The 17,163-nt window shown below is 41.5% G+C and overlaps 1 protein-coding gene across 1 annotated transcript in view; it reads left to right on the top strand.

The window, feature by feature from the left end:
- Nucleotides 1-17,163, top strand: part of ARHGAP11A (Rho GTPase activating protein 11A) — a 48,390-nt gene that overhangs the window by 15,196 nt on the left and 16,031 nt on the right. Inside the window, exons 11-14 of the mRNA XM_077319097.1 lie at nucleotides 446-590; nucleotides 2,448-3,955; nucleotides 9,318-9,386; nucleotides 11,729-11,963. Coding sequence (XP_077175212.1) covers nucleotides 446-590; nucleotides 2,448-3,955; nucleotides 9,318-9,386; nucleotides 11,729-11,963 — 1,957 coding nt within the window. The remainder of the gene's footprint in view (nucleotides 1-445; nucleotides 591-2,447; nucleotides 3,956-9,317; nucleotides 9,387-11,728; nucleotides 11,964-17,163) is intronic.

Below are 17,163 nucleotides of genomic sequence, written 5' to 3'. Positions count from 1 at the left end.
TTGCACAGCAGCTCTAGTGCAAGTGGAAATTTGGTTTGATTCCAACCTTGTATCTGTGCCATGCTGAAATAGTGCATTAACTCCATGAAGATGTTTGTCACTGCCACATAACTTTCCTTGCCTTTCAATTCTCCATAGCTGTCCATTCCTCCTTCCCTTCCAGCAACCTCATATTGCGACATTAGTCTCTATCCGTTACCCCATATGCTGTTTCTCTTCCCAGTCAGATCTGTGTCAAGGACCTGCTGCTAACAGAGTTTCTGTATGCTTCCAAGCATCCTCTTGGAAAGAGAATCAAAAGCAATAAACACAAATCTTCTGTGGTACTCCTATGATATATGAATGCTGCTGCAGCAGCATCTCTTCATTGTCCTGTGATTCCTTAAATTGTGAAAATATTTGAAGAATCCGTGTGCAATTAACTTTTTTTTTTCAATCTAAAAAGAATACTGCAGTGGAGCATCCAGTTAACAGATCTGAAAATATTGGTCGTCGACTTGCAAATCAACAAGACACAGAAACCGGAACAGATTTTCTAAAGGCAGTTGCATTATTAAGTCCATGTACTGGGGATTGTATAACAAAGAAAGGTAAACGTGTCATTTTGCTAAAAATGTCATGCTGTTTACTGCATTTCATTGATAGTAGAAAAGAAGCTAGGATCTCATCTCAAGGAAAAGAAAATACCTTACATTAGGCAAAAGATACTGAGATCCCTGAAGGGAGAAAACATGCAAGCTGGTAGACCCACTATACTTAATAATAATATTTTATTTTTTGCCCACCCTTCCATATGGGTCAGGGCAGGTAAAATGTCATACAAACATCATAAAAGTTAAAAACATTGTGAATTAAACTAAATTGATGCCCCTAACTAAAATTCCGGGGGGGGGGGAGAGATGTTGGTGTTTGGAGCTGATCTCCTTTCCTCTGGTGAGGCCAGCATTTTTTGATGGATGTTACTTTGGGATATGATCATAAGCCTGGTGGAATAGCTCTTGCAGGTCCTGTGGAACTAATTAAGGTCTCACGGGGCCCTGATTTCCTTTGGGAGCATATCCCACCCAAAGTTCCTGGCCTTGGTTGAGGCCAGTTTCACCTCTTTGGGGCTGGGGATCCTGAGCAGATGCTGATCTGAAGATCTTATTGCTCTTGGGTGACTATAAGAGGGAATCGTCTTTCTAAACCAGGCATCCATGGACTCCAGGGGTCTGTGGGAGCTTTAGAGGGGTCCACAGCTTTTCACCTCCTGCATTAATGGACTTGGCCATAAACTAGGGAACCAGCCACTTCCACTGCTCCCCGCCCCTCTCCTGAGTATGATTGAGTTCTCTCATTTCTGTGCAGTGGAGCCTGCATGCCTATTCCCATTTTAACCCACCTCTTGTCCTGTTCTCCCCCCCCTTCCCGCTTGCCAGTTCTCCTCAAGCCTGCCTATTAACATGGGTGATGATGTCAATTCCAGTGACATGTAACTCGGGGAGCATGGGGTGTGGCAGAGAGGTATGGCCAGTTGACATCACTTCTGGGGCTTCTCAAAGCCTGAAAATTATTTCAGGTGCGCTTCCATGGTCGGTTGAAAAGGGCTGATCTAAACATTATCATCATACCAATTTGGCTTGAGATGCCTGACTTTACTTTAACTTCTGTCTTAAAAATATGAATGGAAGGCTTGTGTAGAAGTTTAAAATATTTTCTATTTCTACTATTCTATTAACTAGCATTAATAATTAATGCACAGCATTTGATCTGGTTGTATATCCTGAAGGCTGAAAATTTTGCCTTGCTATTAATTCAGGAGGAAGTCTTACATCTGTTTCACTTGCATGAGTTTGTTTCCTGCTTCCCTTCTTCCTGTCCTATTTATCTGCTCTTATGGGGCTCTTTGCCATCTGGTCTTAAAATGGGCAGTTATTGTGGTCCACTGTTTAGGTTGCAGCTCATGGCTCTTTTTCTACTCTTGAACTTCAGAACTAAATGACTGGCAAGAAGCTGAGGTGGCCCCAGTCTTTCCTAATACCACATGCTAACTGAGTGCAGAGTAAACGGCTCTATCCTTCTGCAGCTCCCTGTGGGCCAGCACAACAGCATGTTGTCCCAAGTCTGAGTATAGACAATAAACTCAAGGTCCTATTGAGTGAGCTGAATGAGGCAGTCTGCCATTGCCTCTGTATTTTAAACCACATCTGACTATTCCTAAACAGTCATAAATGCTCTGAGTATGAGCAGGACTTTTGTATTTTAATGAGTCTACAGCAGAACAACTGCTATAGTTGCCTGTTCTCTTGCGGGTGAGTCCTCCTGGAGGCACTTTCACTTTCTGCATTTAACCTAGAGACCATCTAATTGTACTGCCCTCATATGGTATTGTGACATTAGTCTTTGTTTTCATGTATATAACATTATAACTGGCTGTAATTGTTAAAGTAATATTGCATTTCTTTTAGGTTCCAAAAGCATCAGCAAATCAGAGGATAACTTGTTAAGTTCAAACCGCCATGATGAAGCAAGCTGCCGAATGTCCTGGACTGGCCCCATTACCACCGAACCTCAGGAAACCAGTAACAGTGGTACTACTTTAAGGGCATGTCTTGAAATAGAAAGCTGTTCTTCAGAGCCTGTTCTTACTGCTAGAAAATGTTTGGCTGCTACTGTTGTACCCAAGCCTACTGAAATGAGAATGGAACAGGACAGTAATAAACATCAAATGTCCTTCTGTGAGGAAGAAAATAATATGACTACAGACACTTTATTAAAAATTCAGAAAGCATTTTCTGAATCTGGAAATAACCTTCACAACGTATGTGAAACTGAACCTTCTAAATTCAATTTAACACAAGAAACTGGACATATTTCAGAAAGTGTGGAGAGACAGCGTTTAAAAGTTCAAGAAGCAGCAAAGGTGGAAAAGAAGAATCAGTTTACTAGCTTTTCTGAGTGTAGTGCTACTGATAAACCTGTGCCAATTATGGGTGAAATAAACTCTGTGGAGAGACCCTTCTTTAAAAATACTAAGTTGCCGGATGATCCAGTCAATGAGTTAAGCAAAGGTGGTGTGTCAGTACAAAAGGAACAACAAATTGAGCTGGTCTCTGAAGGTGACCAGTTGAATAAAATACACATCCTGAAAAAAGGTATAGAAACAAACAGGCAGTTCACCCCAGAAAGTACAGTTGAAGGTAGCACATCGAAATCTTACAGTGCAGAGAATAAGACTAAGGAACTTGAAAAACAAAAGGTACATCTCTCACAGTTGCCAGAAGCTGAAGACAGGAACAGTGAACACCACCTATTTATGCAAACTTCTGAAAAATCTAAAACTTCACCTTCAGGAAAGGTTGCTGACCATATACATTGGTTCAACAAACTCTCATTGAATGAACCCTGCTCTGCAACCAAAACCAAGCCACCTCTGAAGTTTCAACGTACTCCTGTCCGTCAGTCTGTAAGGAGAATGAACTCACTCTTAGAGGCTAATAAACAGGCAGTTACTTGCAAACTAATGAAATCTGGTGATGGTTATCCCCTTGTTAAGTCAGTGAGTTTTGAAACAGCGCTGTCGTCCTGCACGGATATTATCTCCAGTACATCTACTGTTTCACTGCCTACTGAAATAATGAATAAGCAAATATGTACATGTGATCAGCTTGCTTTATCATCCAGATCTTACCCGCAAGTGATACATCAAATAGAACAAGCTGAAAAGCTTGATAAAACCTGCAAAGAGAAATTGATTACTAATAGCCAATCCAAATCTGTCCTTGAGGACCTCACAAATCATGACACACCAAAAGCAGTTGTAAAAGTGAACACAAATATCAGCGTTTCAGTTGCTACACCTGATAAATGTGCTTTTAGAAAGACTTCGGCAGGAAAAAAACTTCGCTATAGAGGGTCTCCAAAGAACCCAATAGCTACTGCTCAGCTTCTTCCAGTCATTAAGCCACTGGATTTATAGGCTTTACAGTCAGACCGAATCCTGTTCATGCAGATGTCCTTTTATTTTGGTGAGCTCTTGGATGCGTGTTTAGGACTGCAGCCAAAATCAGTTAAAAGGCTATTTCCGTCTTCCTTGGTTTTTTTGTTTTTTAATTAAAGAATGGTTTTATTCTCCTTAAATATACCTGCCTCTTGAATGTGCTGAAAATATTGGTTGTGACTGAAGCTTAAACCAGTAAATTCTGTTCATATAAAGATAGCTTTACCATTGTGGCTTCTGATAGGTTCCATTCTAAATTTGTACTTTGAAATTTATAGGGAAATATTTGCTAGTGCTGCTGGCTACTGTAATAGAGAACTAATAGTTAAAATTCCGTAACCTTAGCAAAGTATAAACCTTATACTTGGGAAAATGTTTTTTCACAGCTGTGAATTTTGCAATATATAGCCAGCTCATGCAACATTCAAGCATATGTGAAGCAGTAGTGGTGCTCCAGTACCTGTGGGAAGTAGCAATGATATGGGAAATAAGGATCTTTTGTATTTCTCAAAAGCAAGTGCATTTTCGTTGACTAAATCAATTGACTGCCCAGTAAAATATTAGAACAGACATTTTTCTAGATAGCCAACTATCTAATTTTATGTACACTGGGGCTTCTAGCACATAGTAGAATAGTCTGCAGATGGAAGTAAGTGATTTTCTGTACTGTGTGATTTGGAAGATGGGCTGGTATAAACTGAAGGTCTTAAATTTTTTTAGAGAAATTCATACAGCCAATTGTATAATTCTAAAATATGATTATGTCACTGAAATAAAACAAACTGTTAAAAGCCATACTGTTCATTTGCACAAAGGGATGCTTATAGTGATCTGTTCTTTTAAGGAAAATGCTTGTCTGTTATTTGTAGTCCAGTGTCAAAATTATTTAAACTAAAGAAACTGATTTTTCTTTAGCTTTCTCTATATACTTTGATTGTTGTAGGAGTGTTAAACACTGTCTTTGAAATAAAAAAAAAAGTTTTAAACTTTTGTACGTGTGTCAATGGTTACTACTGCAGTGACTAATGTATTAATTAATGCAGGCTTTTGTGTCTGTGTGTCTAATCTAGTTAATGCTGAAAATATCCATATTTATAATGTCATTTCAATGTGTGTGTGTGTGTATAAGTTTCCATTTTTTCCTCTAAGTTCTTTGACTTGCATTCAAGGAGCTGAGCAACCTTTTCTGGAGAGGAAATTCTATAAAGTCACTAGAGAAACCCTGGCCCAGGTGCCAGCATATCGGGAAAAGACATGAACAAAAGCATCAGGCAATTTCAAGAAACAGCTAAGTACAAAGCCAGCTTTTCCATTGGTAGATCGAAATTTGTAAATGATACAAACGTTCCCGGAGAAAATGCCTGCCAATACTTTCCCAATCTGTCCATCACTTCTTATATGTATAAGGTCTAGAATCTTGATGACCCCTCTTAGAATTAGCCCCACAATAGTACTAGCATTTGCAGGGCTATAGTGGATTATGTTCATCCTTTTTTCTCTTTGAGAGTGCTTGCTTAGGCTCTCTGTTAGCAGATTTCCTAATTCAAACTCATTTTTTTATCTTCACCATTTAGAAACATGACTAACTGGGGGATGCAATGCTTAAACTAGCCAGTGGAACCGTCACAAATAGTGTTCTCATACCGGGTATTACAAGGTCAATCACAGGCAGCAAAGTTGTGGGAGGTTCTGAGGTGGTAGAACAGAATGCACCACTTTAGACTACAGGTATAAGACACCATTATAATGTAAAAGTATGTTAAGATGCTCTAATCCAGGGGTAGTCAAACTGCGGCCCTCCAGATATCCATGGACTACAATTCCCAGGAGCCCCTGCCAGCATTCGCTGGCAGGGGCTCCTGGGAATTGTAGTCCATGGACATCTGGAGGGCCGCAGTTTGACTACCTCTGCTCTAATCCAATCCTTGCCCGCATCTGCTAGTTTTTATACAAAGGTTACTTTAAGACAAAAATGTGGTTTGGCACGTGCAGTGTAAAGTGGTATAATCCACTCAACAACCTAAGCAATCCGTCTCATTCTGTTCTGCATGAAATCTAGCCAAAATTCTGTGACAGTTGTCCGGGCAGAATTGGTTTCTGAAAGAAAGCCATGAACACAGTGCAAAAGGTATGTTCTAGGAATCTAAGCTCCTTTGTTAAAATATGGCATGCAGTTACCGAAAGAAGGAATGTTTCTATTAAGCCCTGATAGTAAGTGTAAAAATGGAAAACCAGGTTAAATCCAAACTGAGATTATCTGCTTCTTGGTCTGTGATAAGTACAACAAATTATTTGGAGAGGTAGAAGAATGGAGCTCATAGAAACCCAGTTTCTAAGAAAAACTGGTAAATCTTCCTAAAGTGGGCCTGACCATCCCTGGAGTTCCTGTGGATCAAGGAATTGCTAACTGCACCCCAAATGTCTTCTAGTGAAAGAGGAAAGCCTTGCTTTCTGAGAACAAGCAGGATCAGGCTATGGTGAAAAAAAATACTTGTTTCACATTGAGCTAATTGGCACACTGAGGATGACATTTAAAGTGGGAACAAATGGCAGTGATGATTTTGTATCAATCAGCCAGTAAGGCTTTGCCAGAACCTAAAAAGAACAAGTGGCCTTTTAAGAGCTTCCTTTTGCTTAAACCTAGTGAGGCAGCACAGAAGTGTGATATTAAAGCGTACCATCCTGAATGAGAACAGGAAGAACACTATGCAGGGAAGGGAGATGATGCTAAACCAGGGCTGTTTCCCTTAAATGTCAGACTACTCTAGAGACCAAACAAAAACAGCTTTGTTCTAAAATTGGGAATTAACTGCTTGTGCCAGGAAGGTAATTAAAGACTGCTAACTAAGCCTGCCAGATCCAATAGTAAAGTCCACTACGCCTGGATAAATGAGAATTTAAGAGAACTCCTATTGCATGTCTTGAATACATTTGCAATTCATTTTGTAAGAAGAATATACCAAACAGAAGGGATATATCCTGCCAGAAGCTTGTCTTTGAGGATGATTTTTTAAAAGGAAAAACTTTTTTACAACCCAAGGATGCTATTGCCATCCATTCCAGTCCAGGGTGACATTAATAAGGTTTGGAAATTCTGATGACGATCTCGGGCAGATTCACCCTATTGTGCCTTACAGGCTCATGCTGGCACAGCCTCATGGGACCTAGTCCAGGGACATCTGGAGAGCCACAATTTGGTCAACCCTGAGCTAAAGTATTAATTCGTTATAGCTAAAAACAGTTGACTGAAGCAGATGTTCTTTGGATCCTTGTGAAAACTAACATCCCTGCTGGATTGTCCAGAGCTGGTAACAAAGTTAGATTCAAATGAAAGTTTCTAAAATCAAACCTTACTTCTAGAATTCCTGTTGGTTATTCTGAATGTAGTTTATTTCTGGGGGACTCTATGCATAAAACTAAGAGCCTCTTGTGGCGCAGAGTGGTAAGGCAGCAGTCTGAAAGCTTTGCCCATGAGGCTGGGAGTTCGATCCCAGCAGCCGGCTCAAGGTTGACTCAGCCTTCCATCCTTCCGAGGTTGGTAAAATGAGTACCCAGCTTGCTGGGGGGTAAACGGTGATGACTGGGGAAGGCACTGGCAAACCACCCCGTATTGAGTCTGCCATGAAAACGCTGGAGGGCGTCACCCCAAGGGTCAGACATGACCCGGTGCTTGCACAGGGGATACCTTTACCTTTACCTTTATGCATAAAATTGCTACTAAGTTCTATTCATTACTCCCAAGCCAGTGCTGTGTCTACAGCTGGCCGTGCCAACTGCAATGTTTATGAGGTTAAACAGAAAATGAGTTTAGGCTAGCAATACTGGTCCAGCACAAACCTAAGTAGTGTGTGGGGACAAAATTTAATCTGTCTGGAACTTTTTCTAAGGGGGGGGGAGAGACATTTTGGGTCACGATATCTAAGGCTGCCTGTCTAACCTGTCTAGAATAGGTGGGTTTCAACTTTAAAATCCTGGGACAGGAATTCAACTTCCTGGGCATATTTTGAGAAAATTGATATTTTGACTTTGGGGTGAGGAGTGTGTGTTATATATTTTCCACTTAATATTTCTGGTAAGGCCTTGGAGGAGGAACATGTCTCATGTCTTAAGTGCCATTCAGTGCTTAAGGCCCACTCAGGGTGGCTGTCCCTCCCCTTAATGGCTCCTCCAACCAGCTTGCCTGTCTATCTTCCATCCCCCATCCCTGACCACCCCCTCCAATTTCTACTTCCCCCTGAGGCTTGGAGGCTGTAGATCCCAACCGTGTGAGAGCTGCCCGCTGCCAGTAAGTTCCATAACAGCTGCCTGCAGCCTTTCCAGATCCTGGGGAGAGCGGGATGCTGTCCACAGAGTTCTTTCGCTTCACCCCCCCCAAATCCATCGCCCATTGTATTCCTTAATGCAGCGGGCTTGGCCCCTGATATTGCTACAAGGTACTTCTAGTTTATGGTGACTATGCACTAACCTCCAGAATGTCCTATCATTAGTTGCCTTGCACAGGTCTTGCAAATTGCAGGCCATGGCTGCCTACTGATTGAATTGGGTCTTGAATTGGGTCCATCTGATTGAATTGGGTCTTCCTCTTTCCTATGATCTGATGTAGAGAAATTTCAGTCTTTTGTCCAGGGATCTAAGAGTAATAACCTGCATGATTTGATACATACACACACCCCTCTCCATTTTATAGTGATCTCTGCGAATGACTGGTTTTCAGTGAGTTTCAGACCTGTGGACATTTGAACTGGGGTTTCCACTAGGTTTGGCCCTGTACTTTAGAATGCTGTCTCTCACCTGGAACAGATTTAGAGTCCAGTGGCACCTTTATTCTAGTTATGAGCTTACGTGTGCATGCACACTTCCTCGGATACCTTGAATAAAACTGCTGGTCTTAAAAGGTGCCACTGGGCTCTAAATACCTGTTCTGCTGCTTCAGACCAACAGGGCTACCCACTTGACTCTACCTCCCCTCGAACCTTAGCCCAGCGCTTTGCACCGCAGAGAAGACACGGAAGTGAAGGTGCGATGAGTAAACTCGTGCCGCCTAGGGCTCCCTGTGTATGAAAAAATATTTGAGCAGGAATTCGCTGAAGACTTGCAAAAAGTCAACCAAGCCAGCTTGCAGACTGCTGCGTCGAGACCAACGCGGAGGGAAATGACCATCTGCTGGGGCCCTGCTTGCGTCTGCCTCCGGGGCGCCTGGCAACCGTTCATGCACCTGCAATTGGCGGAGGGCAGGACGCAGCGGATGGACTGCCCCGCCCGCCCGCCCGCCCGCGACGAATGAATGATTCATGCGCTGCGCGCGGGTCGCCTCTGCGCTTGGCCAGGCAAGTGACGCGGGAAGCCCCTGCGCCCGCTAAGCCACGAAGGAGGCGCGCACACGCAGCAGCTTCTCCGGCGCTGGGCGGTGAGTGGGACGCCGGCTTGGAGGGATGTTCACGCGGGATGCGCGGCGGGGTGGGAAAGGCTGGCTGAGGCTGGAGAAACGGGGCGCTGCGATGTGATGGAGAGAGGCCCAAATCCCGGCGAGGTGCCTCCGCCGCCTTTGATGACGAGGAGAAGGCCTGCCTCGGAAGGGTGGATACCTTCCAGGAGAGGCGGGTGGGGTTTCTCGGCCCCTCTCTAAATAGGGGAGGAGCAAGGTAGCAAAGCAAATGGACGGCCTATCCAGCTTTTATTTGTAGCCTTTGTCATCATGGGGGGGGGGGGGAGGTGTTGCTGAATTGGAAAAGGAAATTTGTAAGAAGACAAACTCTCCTTCAGATCTGGGAAAGCATAGGAGACCTTAAAACCCATATGTAACGTCGTTTTGCTGTAGACTAGCAACAATGTATATGCTGGGGGGAGGGCTAGTCTGAAATGAAATTCGTTCCCCCAGCATTCTCTGCATAGCAGTTGAATTCAGGTTGCAAATCTTTGCACACTTCCTGAGGGGTACGTTTCCTAGAATTCAGTGGGGTTTGCTTCTAAGTAAATGTCTGTGGGCTTTTCAGAGATAAACAGGATGTTGGGGTGCGCATAAGTGAAATGACAATCAGCTGTGGTTTGATTGTTGGCTTCATCTCTTCAGCCATTTGGAGAATCTTGCCTGACATGCATAAATGGAACCCTTTCCCCCCATATGAAGGAGGGAATGAAGAAGATGTATTATATTGGTTAGGTGTGCAGAATGTTTCAGAGTGCCAATCCTTTAGTGAAATAAACTGTCTACCATATTTGTAATGAAATCGCTTTGTTTGAAAACAAAGCTGACAGCCCTGATCACTTTGCCCTTCTCAAATTAAATCCATGGGTAGCAAGCTCTGTCCAGCATTACATAATTGTGTTAGGAAAGAAGCAAAGGTTGTGCATTTCAAAACCCAGAAAGAGACCTAGTTTGAAATCACAGTAAATCAGTAGAAAGTGCCTGTGCAATTCAGTGGTCAGAGGACAGATTTCCGTGTGAAAGTTTTGGAGCCAAATTCCAGGATTTTTCATTGAACAATGCCTTTCCTATCACAAAATCATTGCCATTGTTATATCCTATTTCTGCATTGTTTTGAGACTCATAGGCCCTTCTATAGAGTAGTGGACCCTTCTATAGAGTAGCTGAGGAGGATGAGAAAGTACAGCTCTTAACCTCTCATACATTTTAGTGGTAAGGTAGCCAATTCCTGGTTGGGCAATTCCTGGGTATTTGTATGGTAGAGCTTGGGAAGGGTGGGGTTTAGGGGAGCAAAGGTACCTCAGCTGGTATAAAACCATACAAGTCAAAGCAGCCATTTCAAAGCAGCCATTTTCTCCAGGTGAACTGATCTTTGTCATCAGGAGATCAGTTGTAATCCCCAGTGGTAGATGACAACCCTATTTGAGCGGCAAAAGGCCCCAGGGTGTGCTTCAGGCTTTGTTTCCTCAAAGCTATTCATAAATGATATTTAAAGTGAACACACCAAACTTTGTACTTGTAAATTGTGCACACAGCAAACAGGTATATAGGTTATATATATATAAGTGCCCATGAATAACAACAGCAACAAAACCCTCCCATATTTTATAACTTAGAGATGCTTAGTTTTTCTTGGTTATTTTGGAAACTTTGAAGAGTTTGGGTTTATTTTACACTCAGTTTTAATAATCACATGATAGAAATAACTGTGTCTTAAAAGGTACACAAGAGTTGTAAAAATGGGGGCAAGAATATTAATTTATTTAATTCATTTGTACCCCATTGTTTCCTCAATGGGAAGCCAAAGCAACTGACACTGTTACGCTTTCCTCCTTTTTATCCACACAACAGCCCTGTGGGTAAGCTGCCCAAAGGTCATCCAGCAAGTTTCCATGGGAGGAGTAGGGATTCAATATTTGGAAGTAATGGCATTTAGAACATCTTTTGACTTGAGTTGCTACCTGAAGATCTCCCAAATAAGAAATGCATTCTAAGACAGTACAAAAATTATATACATGTGTTGAGAAGCCATGATGGTAAACTTTTCTCTGAGCATGGTGAAACAGACACATGCAGTCCTCACATTTAAAAATCTACATGGGAGATTTCGATCAGTATAATCGGACTTTCTTCTCTCCACCCTCACACTGCGGTCCAAAATGGTCCCTGAAACATTCCATGGTATTCAGATTCATATGCACATGAGTCCTAGCCCTGATTTAAGAAACTATTTTATTTACTTTCCCATAGATAGTTCAATTGAAAAGTAAATGGATGTCATAGGTCATATCTCATTAATTGATTTCTTTGTTGTGTTGGGACAGGTTGCAATACATACTGACAGCATGGCCACAACCTTGTTTAGCAGTGTATTTCTTCTGCTGGCCTTTAGGCTAGCTCTGATTTTCGGTCACAATCCTAGGACACCAGACAGAGTTTCTGAAGCTGATATTCAAAGACTTCTCCATGGGGTTATGGAACAACTGGGCATTGCCAGACCCCGAGTTGAATACCCTGCTCACCAAGCAATGAATCTGGTTGGTCCACAGAATATTGAAGGTGAATATTTATCACTCTGAGTTATTACTACAATTTTTGTTATAATCAGGCTTTGTAGTTTATTCTTTATAATAATTCTTCAGCTGAAGATTCAAATCATATGAAGAAATGATAATAATAAATTTAGATTTCCTGGAAATTATTATTAGATGGTTTATCTTATAACATTTAATTTGATGTACAAGAGTTTCTTTTGAGTAAAGCTACAGATGCTTCTTAGAAGGTAAGTGAGATTTCTTTTCATACAGTGTGGCAAGATGTACTTGCCAAATAGGACTTCCCAAACTCATGTGATATTCCTCATGAGAACATCTTGCCAGAATCTGGAAAGTCCTTTGAGCAAAATTAGAACTCATTCTAGCACATTTCAATAGCTTTCCAAAGTGGATGTTTAATGTCAATCTTATTTTTCCTCACAAAGTGCATATGACAGATTATAACTTTTACACAATGCTTTTAGTCATTGATTTCATCAACATGAGCTTTCTGTGTGAATCAAGACATTATTCCAGCACTGTGCTATTTTAAATATTTATAATCAGGATTTCAAGATCTGGGGTACTCCTATGAAGAATTATAACATGCTACTATAATTATAAAAATGGTACTCAAAGCATCCCCCAAATTGTTTCAATGTAAATTTAAATTTTAATTTGGAATTGTTTTTCTGTGAATGGAGGGTGCTCTTACAGATACATATGGGGGGAAAACAAAGTAATGGATCTTACTGGCTGTTATTTAGGGGCATACTGTTTGTTTTTTTAAAAAAGACACCTTTGATATCCCTTTCTGGGTGCACATTTCTCTGCATGGTGAAGAAACACATGGAACTCCATTACACAGTCTGACCACTAACTCCATTTTGCCTAGCACTGTCTGCTCTGATTGCCAGTGGTTGTCAAGGGGTTGGCACTCTCTGGACAAAGACAGGTAACAAAAGTAACAAGTATTTTCTGTGACATCATTGTAATGCAGATAACCTGTTCCTTTACATTCTTTGTGTAATACTTCATCAGGGGTACTATAGCAAATCAATCTGCTCTCTTTGCGACTGAACAACTTTCAATATAATGAACAAGTCTTCTCTTGGCAGAATTAGGAAAAGCCTTGTTCCAGAACTGAACTGAATTCACAGTTAACACCGAGACTCTGCAAGATGCCTGATATGGGCAGGAAATTTGTTATTAAAATAAGTTTCAAAAGGTGCCCTTAATGAATGCTTTGCTGTTCCTTGCTTAGACATTAGGTGGCTGTTGAGCGCTGAATGGAAATTCTAGGAATCCACTTAAGAGTATTTATACATTTCAGTCAGCAGATGGTGCAGTGCTAATTGGAAGCCAAACGTTTTTTGTAATGGAATAACATCCAAGATGTTAGAGTTACAAATCAAAGTTCTATGTTAACAACAATTTATTTGCTTCTGACTGGGTTTCCCTTGAAGATTTGCTCCTTAAAAGAACAAAAAACATTACTGCATTATCTAAGGTCTTCCTGAATTGGTGCTTCACATTGCTTTGCTCGGGCTGCATTCAGACATCATACTAAGCTGTAACTGAATTCCAGTTCACCACAACAGACTTGATTGTTCCCCTCACTTCTCCGCCCTTCAACGCAGTGCAAAAGCAAACTCCAATTGTCTATGATGCCTAAATGCAGGCACTGGGGCAAATTGAAGAGTTTTCCTCCCCATGCAAACTGGGAGTCATCCCTCATTTAGAGCTATGGCTTAAAGTTGCATTCAGATTTAATGGGCAACTAGGAGCTTGTTTTCAGTTAATGTTATGTTGCAGGATGGGAGAAATTAGAACAACATGCATCAGAAAAGATCCACATTTGTCCCTGAGAAAGATTAAAGTTTTATTGCAGCATGACATGTCAGAATGCAGTCTTGATGTCACTTGACCAACTACAGCAGGGTGGTGTAAAAGAGTAACCCTTGAAATGTGGAATCATAAAACAATGTTTGATGAAAAAAGACAAAGAATCCTTTGAGCGTTTTTGAGTGCGCTTGTATTGCAGGACCAGGGATTGATGCTTTATACCCAGAGTCCTGTATTCTGCTCTCCACACGAGTCAGCATTAATCTCAGAATCGATGTCTATTCAAGAATGGATATAGAGATATTTTATAATCTGAATTCTAAGGACTATGAGAAAGTTATGTTAGACTGTCTGATTTAGGCAATACATGATGAAATTTGCTGGTGTCCATGAGATGAATAGTTTTGGAGCTTTTCCTGGGGGAGAAAACAAGGATATAAACTGCTTTTACTGTTTTAATATACTATTGCTATTTTATTTGTACCTTTAATTGACATATTGGAACAAAGGACTGCCTCAAGAATAATTAGCTTAAGTGTGTCTGCTAAATGGTGTGACTGAATTTTTCATTTTAGGAATCTGAGTCATAAATATAGATAGATAATAATTCTGCAACTAATTGCTTCTATGTTGCCTCTGAATTTTTAAAAAAATCTTTAAAAAAATATATAATAGCTTCTGTTTGAGAAAGTCCTTACAATTAAGCTATTGAGGGCCAATTTAATAACTAAAATAACTTTTAAAAATTTAGATACATTCTACACAATGTATCTAAACAGCCTTCATCCCACTAGAATGACTTTCCTCCCACTGTTTTGTCCAACCAAACTTCAAGTGATGGTGGTTCATCTTCCTTTGGTGAATGAGTTCACTGGTCTAAAAAAGCTTGCTGTAACTAACAGTTTGTGATATGCTGTTTTAGCAACTGAGGAAATATATACCACTTCCTATGATTTTTTGGTGAATTAAGTTTGTTTTAAACAATGAACTTTCCCCTCAGTTACCATGTGTTCTAAAGGCAGCACGTGTATTGGTTTGCTGCTGAGTGGTGTACAAGTAGGATACAGAGGTGATTGAGATAAGCATTGTATATAAATGACAAAGAAGATTTATTTATTGATAAATTGGTTTCAAGGAACAGATCAACAGCACAGATCTCCAGGTGGACAAAAGAGAAACCTGGTTGAGGAACATAACTTTAAACCACTTATGGTTCCAGAGAATAGTATGAATATCCTTTAATGCTTTTAAGCATAAATAGGCACTAGATTGGGTCCTTTCTCATACACAGGATTCCACCTACGCCAGTTCCCCCTTTCCTAAGAATCAGCCTAAAGGTGTGCTCATTACCAGAAACAGGCCTAACAATCGAGTACTCTATTTTCTCTCAGAGGTAGAACTAAGACACTCTGCCACACTATCGGGCAGAATTACCCTTCCAACTGTTTGTTCTTTAATTAAAGCAGACCCAAACTGAGACAGCATGCAAAGGCCCTTCCAAAAGATAGTAAAAAAAGATCGCTCTGTAAGGACTCATAAGCCAACATAGGGGGGTTTCTCAACTCACCTGAGGAGTCCAGTCCATGGGTTGAAGATCACTGCTGAAGAGCAGGGGTCATTAACCCCCGGTCCGCAGCCCGGTGCCAGGCCGCGATAGCCTCAGAATAACTTGCTTGAGGAGTGCTACCAGACATCAGTATATATACTCTCTGAACTTGGGTCATCACACTAGTTATATCATGACTCATTGTTCAGCCATAGACATCAATATGAACATTACACACAAATAACATACATTTCAAGTGGCCTTCATTTCAGGAAGTCTAAAATGGGATGAAGGCTGCCATTCAGCTTCCAAGTAGGGAAAGAAGGAAAAGAATGGGAAAGCAGTCTTCTAGAAAAGCACTATGATCCCCAATGCCGAAGTAAAAATAGACCCTTCTAGAGAATACAGGCTTCCTCAATCAGGGTTTCCTGACGGCTCTTGAACGGTTTCCTAAATGGATGGGAGTTAATTGATCTTTATATACTTTAAACAAAAATTTAAACATTTATCAGGTGATATGACCACATATGATCATGTCAATCCATCTACCCACCCCCAGAGAGGGTAGGAAGGGCACCCAGGTGGATATGTACACAGCTGTGCTTCCCAAACATATTCTGCATGATTGTACCACTTCGGGGGGTTCTTGAAGCCTGAAGAAGGTTTCAGAGTTTTCTCAACGGTAAAAAGGTTGAGAAAGGCTGATCTAGAACCAGAAAAAAAGAATAGTTGGTTTTTATACACCACTTTTCACTACCCAAAGGAGTCTGAAAGCAGCTTACAATTGCTTTCCCTTCCTCTCCCCACAATTTACACCCTGTGTGGTGTAAATGGTGGGGCTGAGAGAGCTCTGAGAAAACTGATCTATGATGTTAAGTATGGCAGGACCCCTGCCTCACAGACTGGCACACTGTCTTCTACAACCAGTGGCACCCCTCAGTAGTCTAAGCCTGAGCCAAGCCAGGCCAGACTCCATCTTAGAAAGCTTGCTCTTTGCCTTAGGGTCAGAATGACAGCCTCTGCCTGACCCAGGTACCCCCTGACTCAAATCTTGCTCTCATCCTAACCCCCCCTCACTCCATTGTATTGCTGATCAAGTGGACTGGCTCACACCTGTTTTCCCAGGGGCTCCTAGGCAAACTTTTTTGTCTTGCACATCACTCATACTTGGCCCCTCTGCCAGGGGAAATCTCTTCCCCAAATACCAGCAGCTAGACTTATTGAGACATGATGGCTCCCTTTTCTTAGACCCATTAATGCCTTTGTCTATCAGTGGCCATCTCCAGACCTGACCAGGGCATTGCCCAACATTCTGACGCACGGAAAATCCCATCATGTGCTCACAGCCCCCTCCCCCCAAATCCTATATAAACCATGGCTTCACACAGCCACTTTGAGTGTCTTCCAACTCAGGACCCATTGGAACCTCCCTTAATGCTGGTTTGTGTCATTTATCTCTGACGCCCCATTTTCCAGGAACGGTAATTATACTGAGGCTTCTTTTTCTCTTCCTGATTTCTTCTCTATACAACTGCTTGATGGGTGTGTTAGATATATTTATGCTTTTATTATTTTCTTTCTAATAAAGTCCATTATTTTTACAATTTACCAACCTCTGCCTTGAATTCTTAAAGGGTTTAATTACCTCGTAAACACAGGTGAAACTGATCCTTAATGCTAAGTTACCCCACCTCTCACTGCTCAGCTAATTCCTCATGGCTTAATACACGTGTCTCAGGGCACATTTAAGCATGTTCTGGGTAACAATGAGAACAGCCCTATCAGGGCTGTGACTAGCCCAAGGTCAACCAGTTGGCTCCAGGGAATCAAACCT

The sequence above is a fragment of the Paroedura picta genome, chromosome 2, assembly GCF_049243985.1.
Source record: "Paroedura picta isolate Pp20150507F chromosome 2, Ppicta_v3.0, whole genome shotgun sequence".
Taxonomy (NCBI): domain Eukaryota; kingdom Metazoa; phylum Chordata; class Lepidosauria; order Squamata; family Gekkonidae; genus Paroedura; species Paroedura picta.
The sequence above is the reverse complement of the archived record's forward strand: the minus strand, read 5'-3'. Positions and strand labels throughout refer to the sequence as shown.